Genomic DNA, 17,949 nt, shown 5'->3' on the forward strand with positions numbered 1-17,949 from the left:
GTCCACTCTGGGCTCTGTTCCCTGGGAACTCTGTCCTGCCCTGCTTCCCTCTGACTGAGGGACCTGAAGACTGGTGTTCAATGTTCACAGCCTGAGGATCCTTTTGCCTTCAGCACATCCCGGGGCCGTGCCTCACTGAACTCCACCATTCTCGTCGCTTTCTTTCTCCCTGTGCTCTGGCCCCTAAGGCTTCGATAGCTGGACAGACCCCCAGCCCTTTAGTGTGGATCAAGTACTCCGTAGCTCTTGTTTCCCCTCTTTTTAAAAAGGAAAGCTCTCTGAACTCTCAACAGCTCCACCCAACCACCTACCTAGTCATCCCAAGGAACTTTCCTCTCGGCGCCAATGCACAGAGGTATGCGCAGACAAGTGCAGTCTTGCTCTGGGAAGGACACATTTTCTTCCATCTGCTTGTTTCAAAATACCACCAGGCCCCCATTCCTGTACTACTTCCATCTCCTAACCTCAGAACCCTCCACCCCAGCCCCTTCTGGAAGAAGTTTAGAAAGTATTTCCTGCCCCCCCCTTATTGCCTGATTCTTTTTTTTTTTTTTTTTTTTTGAAAGACAATGGAGAGGCTGGGGGAAAATGAAATGCCTTAATCTTTTGATCATGACTGTGAAGTTGGGTGCTTGATCCGCCTCTTCCTTTGCCCATTTCCAAAGCAAACAAGCCGGGCTGTGCAGTGGGCTGTAATTAAGCCAGTCATCACTAATGACAGGCTCTCTATCTCCCATCGGAGCACGGCTCAGCCCTGTCCAAACGGGGAGGAGGGGTGCCCATCCCCACCCCCATCAGGAAGGGTGGGCTGGGCCTGGGGGCGGCACCTGCCTCGGATATGGGGGGGATGGCCATCCCCCTTCCCTGTGTCCGCATCATAGCTGAGCCTGCAGGGTCCTGGGGAAGGGAGTTGGGAAAGGGACAGGAGAAGGGGAGAAGAATCCGGACAGGACCGAAGCACTAAGGGGCCTGGGTGACCACAGGCAAGGTAGGAGGTGGGAGGAAAAGTGTAAAAGCGGGATGTTCAGAAAGAAATACAAGAAATAAGAAGTGGGTGTTTTAGGAAAAGGAAGCTGGAAAAGATTGGGTCAGTGGAGAGGAATAGGTGTGTCCTGAGGGCAGGGGGCCAAGGCATAGACAGTGTGCAGGAAGAGGCTGCAGCCAGGGGCTTGAACTGAGCCCTCCACCATTCCAGGGAAGGCATTTCCAGCCCGCCCCAGCCTGGGTGCAAGGGGAGAGTTACCTACTGGCTACCGTGCCGAGGGGCCCTAAGCCCCGCCCTCCAGGATGCCAGCCTGCCAGGGACATAGAGGCTCAGGCAGGTGGGGCTTAGGTGATGCCCAGCGCTGGCACCTGAGGTTGGGGTCAGGGCTCTAGTCACAGCTGAGACCCAAGTGGAGCCCCTTTGTAAGATGCTGTCAACCCTCCCTTCTAAAGCAGGAGGTCCGGAGGCCAAGTCCCCAACTCTCCAGTGTCACGGGCCCCCATGAGGCATGTGAGACTTTATGGCCAGGCTACTAGGTATGACACGCAGCTGTGGGTTCACAAGACTGGTTGTGAAATAAGCCTGCAGATCAGAGAGTGGGGGACAGTGGCACACACTGTCTGGACGTGGACCCAAGCAGTCTGGATGTAGAAGCCAGTAAACACAGGAGACTGGGGCACACTGGCCCCCAATTCAGGAATAGGAACAGTTGGGCAGTATGGATCAAGTGGGGGCTGCACGTCATAACTGAGGCCAAGGAGAGGGTTGAGCGGGACCAGCAGCCATGGGAGAGAGAACCTTCTAGAAATGGATGTGGGCTGGGAGGGCCGAGGGGGATGAGATGGGGAAGGACTGCTGGCCTGGGATTGGAATCCAGCGGGAAGCTAGCCTGGCAGCCGCGCCGCAGGTGTAAACATGAAGTGCTCACTTGGGGGCTTGCTTGGTACATTTTCACTCACTTCATCCTCACGCCAATCCTGCGAGGTAAATACTCTTATTTTTCCCACTCTATGAATGAGAAAACAAAGGAGCAGGAAAACTGAGTTGCGCAGGTCACAGTGATAAGTGGCAAAAGAAACAAATTCTCAACTGGACAACTGCAAATTGCATCCTTACACACAGGGTGACTTCCTGCAGGAAAGTCCCCTCTAGCCCAGATCCACTGTGCTATGGTTTTAGGTCATGAGTTGGGAGCAGCTTTAATCTGGAACTTGGTGCTGTGTCTTGCGTTTCAGTAAGAAGGATTTAGACCCCCTGAAAACCCTCCTGGAGATGGATGGATGGGTTGGAAGCAAGAAGGAAGGATTCCAGCAATAAGCCTCTAAGAGGGACGACAGCTACGCAGGGGTGTGGTGTGGATGTACACCAGGGGGCAGGGAGGGGCAAGGCCATGGAAAGTGGTTTACAGGAGAGGAGAGACTCTCATTGTCTCTGGTGGTTCTGACAGCATTTGCCAAATATGAATGCAAGAACTGAAGGAGGGCACATAAGCAAAGTGATTGTCCTACGAGCAGTTGTCATCCCGAAGGTGGCAGAAGTGGGGGAGGCACTGGAACAAAGATGGGAGACAGCCAGCAAAGGGCAGCTGAAATTTCAGAGCCACTGCCAAATGTGATGTAAAAGGTCTTTAAGATGCTCCCTGTTTCTAACAATTCATGCCTTTTTCACCTCCTCCTGGAAGCCTTCCCAGATTGTGTTTAGCTCAGATCCCTTCTTTCCTCTGTTACCCCTTGGCTGTGCCTTGCCAGTGCCTCCATGCCTGTATCATCTACCGAGACAGAGAGAGAGAGAGAGAGAGAGAGAGAGAGAGAGAGAGAAAGAGAGAGAGAGAGATCTCAGAGGGGGCCCTCTTGTAGTAGGCAGAGATTTGCACACAGTGCAGGTGGGGTTCGGGAGGGTATTGCTGAGGGATGAGGGTCTCAGTCCCAGGACCTCTGAATCAGCACCAAGATTCTCCAGTGCCCATTAAGGAAGAGCTGTCTGAAAGCCCCAAATTCTCTGAGTAGAGGTGAGGAGGTTCAGGCAGTGGCAGCACCCTTATCCCCCACCCCCTGTGAGAGGAGAGGTCAGAAAGGAGAGGGAGGGGACAGAAGCCAGGGCCTGGGCAACACGGAAGCTGAAGCCAGCCTGGGCATGCTAGGGAGAGAAACGGCATCTCCTCCAGCTGACAGCCCTGCGGTGGGCACCGAGCCTGTCCAAGATCATCCCAAACCCTCTGCACTGCAGGGAAGTCTTTCCTCCAGGGCCACGGGGAGGGAAGGTGCAGTACCTCGGGCTGATGGCAGAGGGCAGTGTGTGCACAAGTTACACGAACGCGGCGTTCTTGCTCCTGGTTAGAAGTTAGCGATTGGTGACTACTACATGGGAATGGGTTTCTGTGAGAAGACCCAGTGCCCTCCTTCCTGCACTCAGCCCCTCCCAGCCAGGTCCCTGGGCACAGTCCTGTTGTGGATCAATGGGTCCTGAACCAGTGCACAGCCGGCAAAGAAGGCCCCTGAACACAAGTTAATAATAATTATTATAATAACAACTAATACCGGGCGCCTGGGTGGCTCAGTTGTTAAGCGTCTGCCTTCGGCTCAGGTCATGATCCCAGGGTCCTGGAATCGAGCCCCGCATCGGGCTCCTTGCTCAGCAGGAAGCCTGCTTCTCCCTCTCCCCCTCCCCCTGCTTGTGTTCCTGCTCTCGCTGTCTCTCTCTGTCAAATAAATAAATAAAATCTTAAAAAAATAAAAATAAAATAGTAACAACTAATATCTATTGGCTATAAACTGTATTCCAGACACTGTAGTACTCCCATTCTCCCTTTCCATATTCTCAACACTCCTCTACGATGAGAACCTTGTCGGTAACGAGGTGTCCTGTCTGGAAGTATGGGCTCTGCAATTGGACTGGGATTCAGCTCCTAACCCTGTCATTTACTAGGTGACCTCGGGTGGTTTATTTTACCCCTCTGAGCCTCAATATTCTCATTAGTGAGATGTGCATTATTATAATTGCACCTTATAACAATAATAGCCATCAGATTGCTGGAAGAATTGAGTTGCCAGGCATAAAGTGCTCAGAAGAGTCGGTGGCCTAGAACAGTGCGTGAGCCAGCTTGCATCAACCCTATTTTGCAAGGGCAGGATCTTGTGCTAGGCCACAACTAGCCATCAGAAGAGCCAGGATTGGAGGCCAAGCATATGACACTCAGCCAGTATGCGAGCAGGCGGGCCATTTGCCTGAGACAGTCCTGGCTTATGCCTGTCATCTGAGGATCCAGTTTAGCATGTGTCCAGAACCAGTGTTCCAGTTTATATACACTGCATATACATGGATGTGTATAAAACTCAAATTTATTAACACAAAGGTGTTTCATCACTCACAAGCCAAGTTATCAGGACACATGTATATACCCTAAGCTCCTTCTTCCCAGCCAAGGTGGGCTAGACTAAACCATGCATTCTTGCAGCAAATGCATATTGAATGCAAATGCATATTGAGTGCTGTGAGCCAGACTGGGGAGCTGGGACAAGGGGTTGGGAGGGAGTGAGATGAGGGGACAGATGTGTGTGCCACTATGTCGATACCAGGTAAATAAAGCACCAATGGTAATGCAGATTTGGGACCCGTGCCAGGGGTGTGTGGGGCTGTGAACTTGAGCAGGGCTCTGAACTATCCAGGCCTCTGCTTGCTGGCCTATAAAGTGAGGGACGGGGGAGAACTGTCAGGCCAGCAGCTCTAATGTTTCCTTTCATTTAATGCTCGATAACTTTGCTGGAGTCCACCTGGAGGGACCAGAGAAAGCATGAGCAGGGGAGGTGGCCTTTGAGCCGGGCCACAAAGGATGAGCCGGCTTGCAGTAAATGGGGCCTGGGCACGTGCAAGTGAAAAATCCTATTTGCAAAGGTCCTTGGGCGTGGAAAGTCCTGGCCTGCTGGAAAAAAGAATGGAGGATGAGGCTAGGGATGCCATGGGAGGAGAAAGTGTCACGGGCACCCGGAATGCCCCCCTCCAATGAGGCTCATCCTCGGAAGGTGGTCTCGCCCTTGAGGATTCTCCTCTTCAGCACCTTGCTCAAGCCAACTATGGGAACGGATTCTGAGAACACAAACACCCTTGCGAAAACCCATGCGCACCTCAGAGAGAACCCTTCTTCCCGTAATTTCTCTTCAGAGCTGGAATCGCCGCTTGACCACGTGTTATGGATTATCTTCGTTAGTTGCTTATTTTCCCTCTCCCCATGGACTGTAAGTTCTATGAGAACAACATCTGTGCCTGTTTGTTTACTCTGCTATTCCTAGTGCCTGGATTGGTTCGGTGCGCCACTACTCTATACGCACAGCAGACACGGACGCATCCAGAAGCATATATGCATGCAAGCCTCAGACTTTGGGGTGGAAAAGAATTGGCTGGAAGAAGAAAGCAGGGCCTTTGTGGGGGAGCAGGTTTAAGTGGGTTGGCAGGAGAGCGAGGAGGGTAAGGAAAAAGAGAGACTGACCGCTCTGGAAATAAGAGGCACTTAGTGTGGGGCCATGGGCACTTTGGGGAAGCAAAGGGGAAAGATACCCCGAAGCTCCCATGCCTGCCCATCCCGGCATGCCCGGGCTCCTTGCTCACTGCAATGTGATAATGCCTGCCTCGCACTGTGTGGACTGGTGGCCCAGTGCCCGGGAAGCCCCGAGCCTGCCCAGAGGTATGTCAGTAACAAATCTCAACTGTCCCTACTGGGCCAGAACCGGACGGCAGAGACTCGTGTCCAGCCAGAGACCCAGAGGGAAGCAAGAATTAGATGGAGAAAAGTTAGAGGGGCACTGTGGATGCCAACATCCCGGGCAACACATTCGACACTGAGAATCCCATGGCACTGCTCGTTTATTGCAGGAGAAGCAGAGAATTGGACAAGACCCAAAGCAGAAGACAGAGTCCCTGGGCTGCAAAGGCCCCAGAACGGCATGGGGACAGAGGGGTTCACACCTGGCCGCAGGGAGACATCCACGTAGGTGTGTAATCTCTGCACTGGGGGCAGTGAGCCAGTGAAAACCGGCCAAGGAGGAGGTCACCGGGAGCACCCCTGAGTGGACTTCCCATCTCACAGCGGGCACCGCCGAGGACCACAAGGCGAGGGGATGGTGCGGGGATCATGGCCACAGAGGAAGGGCTTCCTGGTCTGGACGGGGCGGGGCGGGGGGTGCAGGGGGAGCAGCTGGGCCCTGCAGCTTTCCGCTCACAGAGCCAACTGCCCGCCCCACCAGCCCTTCACCTCGAGGCCTTCCTGGCTGCACAGCTGCCCCCTGAGCTCCTGGGCAGGGGATCCTTGAACTCGCTGCCACAGCTGCCTTTGGTTTTGACGTCCACGCCCACAGGCTTGAAGCTGTAACTGCTCGGGGCACCAAAGCCCACGCTGAAGCCAGCCCCTGCTGCTGCCGCGCCAGTGTTGCTGATGATAGCTGCAGGGGGCGAGAGAAGATGCGGGGCTGCGGGCCTTCCTGGGGCATCCTGGACACTCCCTCGATGCCCTCCCCCGTCGGGACAGAGTCCCGCACTGGGTACTCCCAGTGTCCTCGGAGGTTTTCTGCAGCACGGATCGTTTCTCAAGGATCTGGCCCCGTGTATTTGACCTTTTCCCATTAGTCTGTGTCCCTCCACCAGCATCAGACTTGGAGCCTTAGCAGGCTCTGCCCGTGAACTTCCCCCACAGGATGGGCCACATGACCAAAGGCCCTTTACGGAGGTCCCTGGTGCTGACCCCACGGAAGGGGCTGCAGGCCTAGCCCCCCCTCTCCTGGAGCAGCACCTCACCTGCACCTGCACCATCTCTAGCTTTTCAATCTGCAGAAGGTCGTTAAAGCCCTTCCAGCGCCCCGCCCTCAGTCCCTCCGACCCCCCACCCCCCAGTCCCCCTTACTGCAAGCTGAAGCCTTGGTTTTGGTCTGGCCTCAAGAGAAATACAACATGGCCAGTAGGCCTCATTCTTATAAGAGGCTTTTGGATTATACACTGTTAGGTATCCTTTGATCTTTCTATAGGCTGTACGTTGGTATTTCATGGTATTATTTTTCTCCCATCACTGCTTCTCATCGGTGACTAAAGCCAGCCCTCTCTTGCTGCCCCTAAGTCTCTCCTGAACCGTCTCTAGTGTCATGGAATTGGAGGCTCAGACTTCTGATAGGTGACCACACACAGAACCCAGGCCTGCAGGTACTTACAGATGCTCACGGAACTGGGATGTTCACCAGACATCCTGGAGAGAGAGAGAGGAAAAGCAGGTAAACCTGTAAAGCAGCCCTGCATCTCTGCATCTCTGCATCTCTGCATCTCTCTGGGGGCTCACAGAGGTGCCCCTCAGGACGCACACCGTCCACCCCATCCCAGCCTCCCTTCCTCCCACACACCCCAGCGGGACCTCTGCTGGGAAGGCTCACTTCTCCATCCCTCAGAGGGGCTCCAGCTGATCTGATGGGTGGGGTCACTGTGGCCCTGCTCGCCTCAGTTATGCCAGTGGTCTCACACAATTAAGACGAACAAGTTCACCTGCCCACTGGGTCCTTGCCAGAGTGACCTGGCACTTAGCTGACTCCTGGAAGCCATCTTGCCCCTCCCCGCCTCACACCCTTAAGCATGCAGCACAAAGGGCCAGGGAGGCTCTGTTTCTCAAAAGCTGCTGATGTCAATATTTCCTCTCCCGCCTCCTCTGAGATTTTTACAACTCAGTCCTTCCTGCAGTCTAACTTTGGTCTTTCCTACTGCACTATGCCAAACCCATTCCCTGTAAGGTTTTACCCAGTAGGACCTGAACAGAACCAAACTGTTTGCATTCAGTCTTCCTACTAAAGCAGAGAGATAACTGCTTCAGATAAAAGATAATCTGGCCCCGCACCTGCACTCCTCGCCCTCCAGCAGCTTGCGGTAGGTGGCGATCTCCATGTCCAGGGCCAGCTTCGTGCTCATGAGCTCCTGGTACTCGCGCAGCATCCGGGCCAGCTCCTCCTTGGCCTGGTGCAGGGCGGCCTCCAGCTCGTCCAGCTTGGCCCGGGCGTCCTTCAGGGCACAGTCGCCCCGCTGCTCAGCGTCGGCGATAGCCGTCTCCAGGTTGGAGCACTAAGGGGCAAATGCATTCAGTGCTTTGAGTCAGAACAGAGTTCTGAGATCCTGCTCAGACTACCTCCTCTCATTTGGTCCTGACTGATTGTAAATGCTTTGAGGTCCTCCTAGTTTCTCCACCTCTGGACATCACTAGCGATGAATCTGTCCTTCTTCTAACTCCAGGCACGGTTCACCTCCGTTTGTGCATGGGCACATGAAGATGGCATTTCCCTCCCTTGGGAGAGAGGACGAAGGGCACCAAGAAGGGAGCCTCCTGGGCATGTGGCCCCTGTCCTCTCCCTCCTGGTCTGTAACACTTGCTGCAAGATTCTAATGCCACCCCCGAAAAGTCTTGGGGTGACTGGCTTAATTATGCCCCACAGTGTAGAGGTTGTCTTGAGAGATCCTGTAAATCGTACACAAAACAAAAACCAAAAAAGAGAGAGAGAGAGAAAGGAGGAGAGTACTAATAAAGTTCCTATTAAGAAAATTTCTGTCCAATAAACCTGCCACACGGAGTCTGGCCTCCAAAATGCCATGGAGAATCATGCTACAGGGCAACACCCTCAAAAGATACTTTTGTGAACAGCAGGTCCCACTAGCTTACAGATACCTGCTGTGAGTTGGGAAGGCAACTTGCAGTACAAAGCTGTGGGTGGGGCTCTGTGCCGCAAACAGGAGAAGCTGCCAGGGGCTTCTTGAGTCTTTTAGTCTTCGGGATGTGTTCCCATCACTTGGCCAAGGTCTTGGTGGGTCTTAATATCTGGCTTCTCTTTTCTGGTGTGTCCCCTTCCTCTGGAGTGAAATTTGCTTCAGCCCAAGGAGAGCAGCTGATCCCGAGGCCAGATAGAATTCTACACTATTGTCCAGCCAGTGCCACTCCCTCTGCCAGGCAGACCCCTAGCCATGCAAACACCCACAGTGTTTGGGGTGAGTGGCTCACAGCCTCCATGGAGACACCTAGTACCCAGCTGTCTGGCCACGGAAGACCATGTCCCATCCTAGGGACTGTGGAGGTCTAATCATTCAGGGGGTGGCCAGACACTCGGTGACCTGAATTCTATCAAACTGTGCTCTGCTCCTTTTCACTGATCGAGGTCCTGCAGGGTGAGCCGGGGAGACTCCTGGGTCTTGTGAATGTGGCGTGAGGTGAAAGGGCATGAAATTTGAGCGTCCTTGGAAACAATTATCACGTGGATCCTGGGATCACTGAAAGCCAAGAGAGTCTGCAGGTGAAACCATGAGCTTCTTTGGTGGAAAGGCCAGAGGGCAGGAAAGCACCTTGGCTTGGGGCCCTCAAGAGGAGCTGCAATGGGGACCAAGCATTGAGAGTGACCCTCAATGGCTCCTGGAGGACATCTTCCTTGAAGTCCCTGGTGGCATTCTGATCACAAAGTCACTTTCTGGTAATAAGCTCACCCAACCATGAACACAGCATTTTATCAGATAAATATTATAATCAGATACTGAGGGCAGCCTCAAATATCTTGTGTTTTTCTTTCATTTATGCAAAACTTGATTAAATGAAAACACCATGAGTTCTTATTTAAGTGGTCTTTTTTTTTTCTTTCCACTACCATGAGCCGGGTGCACAGAGGAGAGGATGTGTGTGCATGTGTATGCGTGTACGTGGTGTGTGTGTGTGTGTGTGTGTGTGTGTGTGTGTGTGTGTGCAGGGCAGCGAGGGGCCACTGAAGAAGAGGACGAAGCGACAGGGCCACTTGACTTGTCCGGGAAGCTCAGAGCCTTTGTGCCAGCCTCCACAAACTCTGGGAAACTCATGGGCTTGTTTGCTTCAAGAACACCAGTGTGGCCCATAGTGCACCCAGAGTCATGGGGTCACTCAGTGCCGGGCCACCACGCACCGCACAGCCATGGGGATGGACAGACACAGAGCAGAGCCCTGGGCCAAGCCGAGGGTGGGAAGCTCTCTCTCCTCCCCTCTTCTAAGTTCCACGGCTGGGCTCTCCTTCCTCCAGCACGGATCCATCACGTGAAACCTCCAAACGGCTCCTTTTAACCTACTGCATCGGGTCTAAACTCCACTGCCCCACTTCAAAGGTGCCCCTAACTTGCCCATCCTACACGGTGGTGTCCTGCTGCCTGCCACCCCAGTCATCACGGAACTTCTGCTTAGGGTAGGTGCATCTCCTCCCTGTACACACGCCACGCAGTGCCCACCTTGGACGCCCTGCTCCTGCTGGCTCCCTCACCAGGACCTGTCCCCCTCTCTTTCCCGCCCCACCTCCTACAGGAAGCCTTCACTGGGGTCTTCATTCTGCTCTGGCCACTCGGGACTCCTTAGGGAGCAGGCTGCACAGTGGGTGCAATGTTTAGTCTTTCTATGTGGGTTCAGGCTATTCTCTCCTCATGGATTATACATGCCCTAAAGAGGGGCTGTGTCTTGTTCTTGTTCCATATTTAGTCTCATACCTCTGGTGCTCAATAAACCCTGCTAGCTGACTCATTTCATGGAACCCACCTGCTTCTTCACATTCCCTATCTCTGAGCGGATTCTCTGGATCAGGCGGTTGAGCTCTGAGATCTCAGCCTTGGTGAGTTTGAGGTCATCCCCATGCCGGCCCGCGGTGACCTGCAGCTCTTGGATCTGAGGTTGGGGATGAGAGAAGAGCACAGGACAGTTAGGAATTCACCTCATAAGGGTGTTGAATGGAAGGGAGCCAGGGGGTTGACACGCTGTTTTCATTGCCTGAGCAACAAAGGCAGAGGGAGGGGAAAGGGGGGGGGAAGACCACCCTTTCTTTCTGGACTGGAAGGTCCTGACCCAGCTCAACAGGATCCTCAGGCCCACAAATGTGAAAGCCTCAGTGGAGTCGGAATTTCCTGTCCTCATTTTGACAAAGCAGGAAACATGAAGAAAAGCCAAGATGGATGGATGGATTACCCACAGAAACGGTGTCAGAGTCTTCCCAGGGTTGTGGCTAGTGTGGCCTCTGCTGTCAGCAAGGGCCACCGCAGGGCAAGGGCTAAGCCCATATATGCCCCCAACACACGCCAAGACTGTGGATGACCCCCCAGCACCACACGGAGGCATTTCCACAAGGCCCAACTCCAAGACAAAGGAGGTCTCAACCCAGCCTGATACCCCCATATCCACACACACGCGTGCACACACAGCACACACACATGCACGCATGCACGGGGAGAGAGAGGCGGTTGAGGTCACTGGGCCTCGGCACACCTGGCATGCGGCCCACCTTGGTCTGGTACAGCGCCTCGGCCTCGGCCTTGCTCTTCAGGGCGGTCTCCTCGTACTGGGTGCGGACCTCGTCGATGATGCTGTCCAGGTCCAGGTCCCGGTTGTTGTCCATGGACAGGATGACGGAGGTGTCGCTGATGTGGGACTGCATCTGAGCGATCTCCTGGAGAACAGTTAGGGAGGTGGAGCCAGTTAGCGGGCCTCCACAAGGGGAGCCCTGGAAAATCCCTCGCTGCCCTTCCGCAGTGTTTGAACTCCACCTTCCGCAGAGCCCACCAGTGCCCGCCGGGAGTGAGGTGAATGCATCGGGCTTTCCGCCCCAGCATGGGACTGCCCTCTCCGTCCTGCACTCAGGACTGCTTCCATCCCTGCCCCATGCTCGACAGCAATGGCCACCCTTCATCCGTAGAATTAATTCTGAACTCCTCAGGTGGCCTACAGAGCCTTTCCGGAGTCGCTGACCCCCTTCCCTTCTCCAGGCCCCTCATACGTGACCCAGCTCAGACTGCTCGTCCCGCGCCTTCATGCTGCACCTGGGCCATTCTCAGCATCCCCCAAGATCTTCCTCATCCTCCCCCAGGAACCTTCCCCGGCAGCTCAGGCAGAATTCACTACACCTCCCTCTGTTCTCAACCACAGGTTGTTTTCCCTACCAGACTGTGACTCCCTGGAGGACAGAAATCAACCCTTCTCCGCCATGGCCTCCTCAAAGCCGACATGGAGCTACCAACCTTTGGTCTACACGTCCATGCAGTCTGAGGGCCAGAAGCCACTCATTGGAGGAGCAGATCACATAGGAGAGCTCAGTGAAATCCTTACCCCTTCATAGAGGCACTTGAAGAATTTGATCTCCTCTGTCAGGGAGTCCACCTTGGCCTGGAGCTCCACCTTGTTCATGTAGGCGGTGTCCACGTCCTGGGGAATCCGGAGAGGAGTTGGCTGCCTTCCCCTGCCCTCCCTCCCTGCCATAAGGAGCCTTGGGTACCCTGCTCTCACCACTCTCCTCACCCTGTGCTTCCCAGGGAAGTCCACTTGCTGAGAGTAAACCAACCAACGGGCAGGGCAAAGGCCGTGCCAGAAGTGTGCCGAATGTCTGGATTCCAAGCTGGCTGATTCTGGGAGCAGCGTGCATCCCAGGCAAGGGGACTTAGACAGAGGAGCTGGGAAATTAGAACCCCAGTAACCCCTGCCCAAGGGACTGAGCGACCCACAGCCTACCAACATCACGGTGTCAGGCACTCGGGGAGCCCTCAAGGCTTCTTCCAGCCCTTCCTGCTCCCCTCTCACCTTCTTGAGCATCACAAACTCATTCTCAGCAGCTGTGCGTCTGTTGATCTCCACCTCGTACCTGTGTGCGGCAAAAGAGAGGAGGTGGCATTGCCATTGGGATAATTCAGTTCTGCAAAGGCTCACTGAGCAGTCAGTGAGCACCTCCGTGCCAAGAGCTGCATGGCAGTGGCCTACACCCTGGGATTCCGGTACCCCTGGGGTATGCACAGCCTTCCAAAAGGGACTTGACAAGAATAGGTTTAAAGGAATCAATGTGCAGCTCCTTAGTTCCCATGTAACCTACCCTACAATGCATCTGCCCGGGAATGCACCTGTGATGGGCTTCCACATCCCTCCTCCCTTTCACAACTACCCCTCCCTTGTGACAGCAACATTAGTACAGTGCATTAGCCCAGGGTGCAAAACCTCCCAGGCACCAAACAAATACTATCCCCATCTTCAAGTTGTATGTTCTACTTGTTTTTTATATATATTTCTGTTCCAGGTGAAGCAAGGTCTTAGAAACAGGATGTCTGGATGGGGCTGGGATGTTCTTCACGAAGATACATTGTAGACTAAGGAGATGGAGTACTGATCACTTACAGACCTCACTGTTCCATCTCTTATTATTGTCAAGGAATGTATTACAGGACATTTGTGTTGGGAAATGGAAGAGAGCCCTGGAAAGAAATAATTAGTGCTAGCAAATGGTTTTCTTCCTCATCCTTTAATGTGAGCTATCCTTTTCAGCTTCTTACTGCTTCCTAAGGCATGCCACTGGCTGCCAAGGGGAGAAAAGCCTTGTCAGATGACAGTATAGGTTAGTGAAATGGGTTATTTTAAAAATGCGACTGGAACAGTTTCTGAGACTGTCGGATTGTGTTAGTTATACTGGATAGAACACACAGAAAACAGTTGGTATGATTTATCTCAGATTCCAGGTGTGTTATTTAAAAGATAATTGAATACTTCCTTGTATCAAATTATATTATGATAGAGTTGTTTCTATTACAATTATCATTATCTCTAATTATCTCAGAAAAGATTCCATATTTCTTCCTCCTGTTAACAAATCAGAGCATATGCTAGTTGCAGACTAGTTTTTAGCCTACATTTTCTATTTCATAAAACACAGAGAAAAAGTTTGGTCACGATGGCTATCAAATTAATGACATTCATGTGTCATAATTTTTCATCATTTACTTCTAGAGACCGAACACCAGAGCACACATACACACACATTTATAAAGAAAAACAATGCATTTTTAGTACTATTGGCTTTATCAATAACTCATGACTTCCAAAATACATTAGGATGCACAATTAAAAGTTAGACCATAACAAAGTGCATGTTAATTTTTATCTTAGAACATAGATGTATTAATTATATAAAATCTATATCACTTTAATCTTGAATGCTTCCAATAACCTATTGTACAAGATGTCACCTCTAGTTTGTTGCTAGGTGGATTTTATAACAGTTCCTAATTCATTTCCTTATTTCATTTCATCCCACAGCAACCCTATCGAGTAGATGCTATCATTAGCATCTCTCAATTTTATAAGCGAGGCAAAGACTTTTCCAAGGTCACAAAGCTAGTAAAGCTGGGATCCCAATGACATCAGGGAAACAATGCCTTAGATTTGCCTAGCACTTTGGTTCTTTGAAGAGCTGTTAATACATTACTATCAGCATTACCCTCTCAACAGCTCTTTTAGGTGGCAAGGCAGGTGTCAGTATCTGAATTTTATAAATATTAAAACTGAAGTCCACAGAGGATCAGGAGGCTCACCCGTCGTCAACTCAACTGAGTGGTAATTCCAGAATACCTGGCCTTCCAGAGGCAGCACGGCCTTTGGAGGCCTCTGACCTGGACATCTGGGCTGTGCCTGGAAACCCCTCTTTTCTTCCTAGAATTCTGCTCAAATCTCCACTGGGCTGCAATTTCCATCTTAATGCCACTCAATCTCAATTCACACTGTATTCATTTCACTTCCTGGGGGCTCTCTGAAAGTCGTCTTCAAGCCTGTCCCCACAATCTGGGTGCTTTCAGAGGTCAGAGACCATGCCACCTCCTCCCTCAGGACTCCATGCAGGACTCAGGGCAGAGTTCCACTTGGGGGTAGTTCAGAATAGGGGTGGCCAGGCAGATTGAACGTGGAGCAAGAGAAATCGCTCAGCTCTGACCATCTCTCTACCCCCTTGAATTGTGGAAGAAATTATCTTTCCCTAGAAATCCTGGCACGTGGAAGCAAACTTCCAAAATATCAGATCACACGGAGCCAGGATGTGTCATACTCTCCTTGCTGGCTCAAACTTGGGAGAAATTATTTCTGGTTCCAAGTACATTTTCAATCATTCTCTTTAATGGTGGGATTCAGCAGCACAGATACACCTCAACATGAAAAACATTTTTAAAACTCTTCTTTGCTTAGCTTTAGGATTTGTTCTGGGATTGGTGTCATGGCTCATGTTCCAGGTACTCCCATGGAAGACCTCACGCAGGAAGAGCTACAAAGCCATTTGGGTTGTCCATCTGGTTTTGAGACAACTCTCCTGTCCCCATTTCTCCATTTCCAATGTTAAAAGTTGGGCACACCTTTTCCCAGACAATTCAGGGCACCACTCTGGATAAAGCTTTTCTCTTCCTAAGTCTCATCCTGTCTGGATCTCCCTCCCTCCCCTATGGAAAAAGAAATAACTAATGTTATCAGCAAAGGATGGAAAAAGGCAAAAATGCTGACTCTAAATCAAAACCTCATCTGTAATCAAGACCCTCCAGGGGCAGATTCTCTGCCTCTCCACTCACCTCTTCTTATAGTCCTCCACTAAATCCTGCATGTTCCTCAGCTCTGAGTCCAGCCTCACCCTGTCGCCTGTCTGTGTCTCCAGCTGCTTCTGCAGGTTGCTGATGTAGCCCTCGTAAATGGGCTCCAGGTTCTTCCTGCAGTTGTTCAGGTCCAGCTGCTGTAGCAGGTTCCACTTGGTCTCCAGCACCTGGTTCTGCTGCTCCAGGAACCGCACCTGGGATCCGAAGGTGGTCATAGCCCAGAATCCCCATGCTGTTGCCTCTCAACAGTGGGGAGTGGGCCCCAAAAATCAGACACAGTCATCCTGCGGTGGGAGGCAGGAAACAGCAAGCCTCATCAGAGAATGGATTCAGCCAGGGGGACATGCCTATCTGGGTCTCCAAGACAAGAAATAAGATTCAGTCTAAAAGAAATTAAGGAAGTAGGTTTAAGCAATGCTATAAATGCCACCCTGAGTTATCACGTGATGGAGGTAGTTTCTTTTGCCGGAAATGCTGGTGTTTTCAGAGTGAAGGAAGATGGGAAGCAAGGGAGAAACAGTAATGGGGGAATGGCATGGAAAGTCACTCTGGTGGTTAACCTGTCCTCTCTTATGTGCAACCTCCATTGCTCTTGGTTGGTTGGTTTGGTTTTCATTTCAAAGTGGGTTGGTTATCACATCCTTACAAGGTTCCTGCCTCCTTGACCAAAGGTCTCACACGTTTGGACTCAAAAACTTCAAGCCTCTGCTACACACTAGCCTTCCTCTTCTTCCTTTTCTCTGGCTTGAGGGAGAGAAGGGAACATGAGGGGGAAGAACAGATTCTGAAGAGGAAAATGAGCCCTGTCTCCTGGGATAGCAACTCTGTTTCTTCCACTCCTGCCCCCTCGCCTCCAACTACCTCCCTTCCTCTTCCTGAGCACAGTGTTGAGGCACACAGTTTGCTGTTGCTGTTCTATCAATTTGGGGGCATGTTTCTTAGCCTCCCTCTGTCCTGGTTTCCTCATCTGCAAGGCAGAATGATAACAGAATCGTGGGTCATGTGTTGATATATGAGAACCCCTTAGGACAGCACCAGGCACTGAGTAATGTCAGCTATTGTCCGGGTTATGTCCCCCATGACTCATGGGTCCAGATCTTCTGCCCCGGCTTGGATACAGAAGCCTATTCCTTCTCTCCTCTCCATCCTCTGGGTCACTGCCTCTGAGTTACCAGGGACATCTTCCCTTTTAACCCCTGCATGTCCCCCTCCCCACAGACACAACAAAACGCACACACGGAACTCCTCGACAGGCCCTCCTTCTCAATCTTCTCCCCTCAGCCCCGCCCTTCAATTTTCTGGTCCTTTTCTCTCATCTCCTGTAGAAACCTTCCTGACTTATACCCCCAGCCCACTTCCTACCTTTTAAGTCCTTCCCCTTCACCAAGCATCATGTCTTGTGATACTCCCTGGTCAGTGTCCCTCTGGTGCTCCTGTCTTGGATATGTGTCCTCATCTCCTTGTCTGATATTGAGAACTCTCAGAGGGCCATTCCACATGTCTCCTCCTTCTGGAGCACCCCTTTCCATCCCAGGGTCTTGTCCCCAAAGGAAAACTGAAGCACTATTCCAGCCCTTTATAAACATCCAATTCATCCTCACATCCTCATGTGGGGTAAAAGCCACTGTTGTGCCCGTCTTACAGATGAGCAAAGGGAAGCTCAGAAAAGATAACCAGCTCGCCCAAGTTCTCGCGCAGCTGTCAGTAGCAGAGCGAGTACCCCTGGGCACCCTGGCCCATTCAGGGCCAAACGGATGCCTGAGGACCCACCTTGTCGATGAAGGAGGCGAATTTGTTGTTCAGCGCCTTGATCTGCTCCCGTTCCTGGGCGCGCACCTTCTGGATCTCAGGGTCCAGCTCCACATTGAGGGGGGCCAGGAGGCTCTTGTTGACCGTGACCTGAGGGATGCCGCCGGGCGGGCACACGGACGGACACGCGGGCCCCAGCCCGGCGCTGCCGAAGACGGTGCCCACGAAGCCGCCCAGCCGGCCGCCGCCGCCGGAGCCCGAGCAGTGGCCCAGCGCGTAGGCGCCGCCCCGCCCGGCAGCGGCGCACAGGGCCAGGCGCCGGCCGCCCCCTAGGCTGAAGAGGCTCCTGCTGCCGAAGGCGGCCGTGCCCTTGACGGCGGCCGTGCCCTTGGAACGGAACGAGGCGGCGCTGGCGCTGACCCGGCCCGAGATGACGGCGGAGCAGCCGCTGAAGCCCGGGCGCTCGCCGGCGGGGCGGTGGTGCAGCTGGCGGCTCATGCTGCGGGGACGGGCTGCGGGGCGCGACCGGAGGCGGGATGGGGGTGCAGAGGGCGGCTCTGCTGGCCTGCCTTGCTCGCCCCTAACCCCTTAAATAGCCGGCTGCGCGCAGCCTAATTTGTAGGTCGCGCACATCTATTAGCCACACGGGGCCTCTCGGGGTCTCCGTTTAGGAAATTATCACCCATCCCTGAGATTTTTGTCTCTCCCACCCCGAACGCCCCATGAATCCCCTATAAAATGGCCCTGAACCCTGCATTTATTTGCTTTGCTTACCTCCTGCATTATAATAATTTGGCTACCTTATCTCCACTTGCTGCCCTCCAATT

At 52.7% G+C, this 17,949-nt stretch overlaps 1 protein-coding gene across 3 annotated transcripts; it reads right to left on the reverse strand.

Moving 5' to 3' along the window:
* Positions 1 to 6,226: 6,226 nt before the first annotated feature.
* Positions 6,227 to 17,620, reverse strand: KRT72 (keratin 72). 3 transcript variants are annotated; one of them, XM_028125644.1, is made up of 9 exons: positions 17,144 to 17,620; positions 15,353 to 15,567; positions 12,561 to 12,621; positions 12,093 to 12,188; positions 11,272 to 11,436; positions 10,536 to 10,661; positions 7,848 to 8,068; positions 7,177 to 7,211; positions 6,227 to 6,417 (listed from the first exon to the last, which is right to left on the reverse strand). In XM_028125644.1, the coding sequence occupies exons 1-9, from the start codon at positions 17,618 to 17,620 to the stop codon at positions 6,227 to 6,229; spliced, it is 1,587 nt and encodes a 528-aa protein (XP_027981445.1). The 3 variants fall into 3 exon arrangements, with proteins under 3 accessions (XP_027981445.1, XP_087881726.1, XP_027981446.1); XM_088025600.1 differs by having other exon boundaries at positions 6,227 to 6,414; positions 7,126 to 7,211; XM_028125645.1 differs by lacking the exon at positions 10,536 to 10,661.
* Between the last annotated feature and the right edge of the window lie 329 nt (positions 17,621 to 17,949).

The sequence above is a fragment of the Eumetopias jubatus genome, unplaced genomic scaffold (genome assembly GCF_037043125.1).
Source record: "Eumetopias jubatus isolate StellerSeaLion01/CBP00866 unplaced genomic scaffold, mEumJub1_p1.0 scaffold_8, whole genome shotgun sequence".
NCBI lineage: Eukaryota > Metazoa > Chordata > Mammalia > Carnivora > Otariidae > Eumetopias > Eumetopias jubatus.

Bases quoted from the DNA above. Each gene is read 5' to 3' on its own strand.
- KRT72 (XM_088025600.1), bottom strand. From the start codon at position 17,620: ATGAGCCGCCAGCTGCACCACCGCCCCGCCGGCGAGCGCCCGGGCTTC. The intron at 12,189-12,560 runs GTGAGAGGGGAG...CGGATTCCCCAG, and splicing joins AGTTTGTGATGCTCAAGAAG to GACGTGGACACCGCCTACAT. The intron at 8,069-10,535 runs GTGGGTTCCATG...TTTGCCCCTTAG, and splicing joins TAGGGAATGTGAAGAAGCAG to TGCTCCAACCTGGAGACGGC.